A 4,029-nucleotide genomic window follows, 5' to 3' on the forward strand; every position below is an offset into this window, starting at 1 on the left:
ACAAGAGAAAACCGATCTTACAAGAGGCCCAACTACAACAAAACCAAAAAGAAAAACACCTATTTTAAGAGCAAGGATAAGAGGTGATCATTCTCAAACCCTTGTTTCCATGAATACATTCTTAAACAAACAAAATACTTTACTAAATTAAGTAGTTGCTCAACTGTTCTCCGAGCTCCCATAAAGATCCTGCGATTTCGCTACTGCCATAACATAAACACCCCTGCAGCCAGTGTACAACACGCAAGTTTCCTCCTCCCTTTACGAGTTCGATTTAGAGCAAGCTTATACAGCTCATGTTTCAAACTCAACACATGTCTGGTGATCCCCTGCCATGCTAACAAGCCATGCATTAAATCAGTAGAGAAGGGACACTCAAAGAATAGGTGAAATCTAGTCTCAGCTGCAGCATAGCATAGAGAACACCGGTTAACAAGTTGCATCCCTCTCGTACACAGGTTATCCACAGTAGCCAGGCTATTTTGGGCAGCAATGGTAGCACTAAACGCGTGCTTGGGTATGACAATGATGTCCAGAAGAGGCTTCATCCACCTGAGCTCATGGGAGTCCCCCTGAAAGATAGCGTAGACCACGTGCAAAGGGAAGTTACCCTGCTGATACCAGGTCTGGAAGAGCCCTTTTGCAGCAGCCTGAGAACCTACTTTCAGAACAAAATCATCTCTGATGTGCAGAATCCGCTGCCAAATGAGAGACCCACACTCAGGGGGAGGAACATCCCAACATGAGCAGTTCCTGAAGATGTACTCTCTGGACCAAATCATCCATATAGAGGTACAATTATGATTAAAATTCCAAAACATCTTGAGCATCAAGGTTTTGTTCCAGCTGAGTATTTCTCTAATATCAAACCCACCTTGCTTTCTAGCACGACAAACCTTTGCCCAACTAAAGAAAATCATCCTCCTGCTGTCACTAGTACCTCAGAGAAACTGCCTGCAAGCCTTCTCCATTTCCTGGACAACACCCTTAGGTAGCAACATACAAGCACACCAAAAAGATTCCACCCCAAATATGACAGAATTTATGAGTTGCACTTTCCCAGCATATGAAAGCTGCATACCAGACCAATACCCAAGCTTATCCTTGATTTTAGCCAACAGAGGCTGAAATAGAGCACGTGTAAGCCTTGAAGAATGCAAATGAGTACCCAGATATTTAAAAGGAAAAGAGCCCTCGACATACCCAGTAGATGCAAGAATAAGCTGCTTAACCAAAGAGGGGACTCCAGCAAAGTATATGTTCGTTTTTGAAGGATTAGGAGTGAGCCCAGACACACTAGAAAATTGGGTGAGGCAGTTTTTAACAGCCTGGACAGAAGGCAAGTCTCCTCCCACAAAAGCCAATAAGTCGTCAGCAAAAATTAAATGCGAGAGAGAAAGCTTACAACACTTGGGATGGAAACTGAATTGAGGTGATTTCCTGAGCTCTTTCAAACTTCTAGTTAAAACTTCCATGCAGAGGACAAACAAAAGAGGAGAAAGAGGATCAACTTGACGGAGGCCTCGTTTCCCTTCAAAAAAACCAACCGAGCTCCCATTGATTTTTAAAGAAAACCTGGAACTAGTGACAAGAGTAATAATCCAATTACAAAAAACCAGAGGAATACCAAATTGAGGGAGAATGGAAGCTAGGAAATCCCAACTAACGGAATCAAAGGCCTTCCTAATGTCCACCTTAACCAGACATCTAGGAGACTTATAAGCTCGTCCATAACCCCTCACCAGTTCAGTAGCAAGCAATGTGTTATCAAAAATAGACCTGTCAGAGACAAACGCAGCTTGTTCTATACCCACAATAAGAGGCATGACTTTTTTAAGACGAGCAGTCAAAATCTTACTAATGGTCTTGTATATGGTGGTACAACAAGAAATAGGATGATAATCCATCACTGAAACAGGGGCAGCACTTTTAGGAATAAGGGAAATAATGGTAGCATTGACTTCTTTTAACAACTTCCCAGTAGCAAAAAAATCAAGAATTGCGCCAGTAAACTCCTTGTGAATAACTCCCCAAGCATCCCGGAAAAACCCAGCTGAGAAACCATCAGGGCCAGGGCTTTTATTAACATCAATAAAAAATAGAGCATCCCTGACCTCCTGAGAAGTAACAGGTCCCAGCAAAGAAAGGCCCTCATCCTGCATAAGACAGTGTCCATTTTGCATAACCAGGCCATCAAAAACTGCCACGGGCTCCTTACTACCTAGCAAACTGGTATAATACTCAAGAAAAGCCGTAGAAATGCCATCTATCCCTGTACACGCTTTCCCATGGATATCCACCACCTTGGAAATGTTAGCAATATTCCTTCTTGCAGCCACTTTAGAGAAGAAATATGCAGTCCCAGCATCCCCTTGTTTTATATCAAACTCTTTTGCCCTCTGATAAGCAATGTTAAGTTCAATATTCTTAAACTTACAGTAAGCTTTAGTTAGCTTCTCTTCCTCCTTATGATAGGCCACATTTGTAGGATCACTGTGAACCTTCAACTGACAGGTGTTAAGTTCATGCTTCAACTGAGTAACCCTTACAGAAATGCTAGAATAATTATCCTTATGGAGATTCTGCAACTCATTTTTAATCCCCTGAAGGTGCTTGATCAGCCGAAACATAGGGCAACCCCTGATATATCTACCCCATTCTTTTTTTACCAAAGGCAGGAATTGCTTGTCCCGCCCCCAGCAATTAAGATATTGAAAGGAAGCTTTTCTAACTGGAGTACGAATCCCCAAGTTAGCCACAAGGGGAGAGTGATCAGAGATCCCTGAGGGCAAAACATTCACACTAGAATCCGGATAAGACAAGAGCCACGGAGAATTTACCAAAGCCCTGTCCAACCTCATCCACTTACAGTCACCATTCTCCTGCTTGTTGGTCCAAGTAAAAGTGCAGCCCTGAGTGTTTAGCTCCACCAAACCAGCATGTGCAATAGCCTCATTAAACTCCCCCAGGGCCACCAGATTGGGAAGATCAGAACTAATCCTTTCCTCCAAAGTCCTAACACAATTAAAATCCCTTAAGAGCATCCAAGGCAAATGCCCTTGATGCCTATCCACCATAAAATCCCATAGAGGCAGCCTCTGTGTAGGGTGATTGAAGCCATACACAAAGGTTAGCTCCATAGAAAGAGCCCCATTAGTAACCAATAAATGTATCCACTGACCAGTACTCTGAAGAACAGTTATCACTAAACTAGGATTTTTCCAAATGATCCAAATTCTCCCATTTGAGTGAGAAGAATAGTTATCCAGAACAAAGAAGTGCTTAAATTTCCTTCTTTGGATGTTATTAGCTTTATTTTTCCTAATACGAGCCTCAACAATACCCAAAATATCCAACCTGGAAGAACTAAAAAACGAAATAACCTCTGATTGCTTTAGTAGCTTATTCATTCCCCGAATGTTCCAAACCCCAATATTCATGGAGAATCTAAAGGGGAGGGGGGGGGGGGATCCACGTCTCTAACCTCTTGCTCTGCCCAGGACCTGGCAGGGATTTGAATCTGAGTGACCACCGGATTCTGCACTTTTTGAGGAACCACATGTCCAGAATTTATCCCAACTTCAGTAACTTGAACCTCCAGTAGGGCAAACTGGTTTGGTGAAACAGGAATTTGAGCCTGGGACTCCCCCCCAGTCTCATTCTGAGTACAAGGGACCAGTTCAGTACTAGTGATCCAGGAGCTATTGGGCAGAGCATGAGCTGGGCAACCACCATGCTCATGATGATCCAAGGAAACCCTCCCACTAGACACTCCAGGGGAAGAATGAGTAAGCACAGTACCTGACTGACCACCCACATCAGGCACTGTATCTACCACTATCCCCCCCAGAGGCCCCAGTATCCCCATCCACTGTAATGACAGTAGGCTGAACAGAATCAGTCCCATTGTCCAAAATAATGACAGTAGGCTTTTCCAAAGGCACATCACCACTGACACTAAGTTGCTTTTTCTGAGATGAGCTGGAATCCTTTTTCTTTTGCTTCCACACTTTCTCTTCGTGGCCAAGC

At 43.4% G+C, this 4,029-nt stretch overlaps 1 protein-coding gene across 1 annotated transcript; it reads right to left on the bottom strand.

The window, feature by feature from the left end:
* Positions 1–200: 200 nt before the first annotated feature.
* Positions 201–782, bottom strand: LOC141641219 (uncharacterized). Its single transcript, XM_074449890.1, has one exon. It carries the CDS (start codon positions 780–782, stop codon positions 201–203), a length of 582 nt encoding a protein of 193 aa, XP_074305991.1.
* Between the last annotated feature and the right edge of the window lie 3,247 nt (positions 783–4,029).

Source organism: Silene latifolia, chromosome 2 (assembly GCF_048544455.1).
Source record: "Silene latifolia isolate original U9 population chromosome 2, ASM4854445v1, whole genome shotgun sequence".
NCBI classification, from domain to species: Eukaryota; Viridiplantae; Streptophyta; class Magnoliopsida; order Caryophyllales; family Caryophyllaceae; genus Silene; species Silene latifolia.

Excerpts from the sequence above, each read along its gene's own strand:
- LOC141641219 (XM_074449890.1), bottom strand. The coding sequence starts at position 782 with ATGATTTGGTCCAGAGAGTACATCTTCAGGAACTGCTCATGTTGGGAT.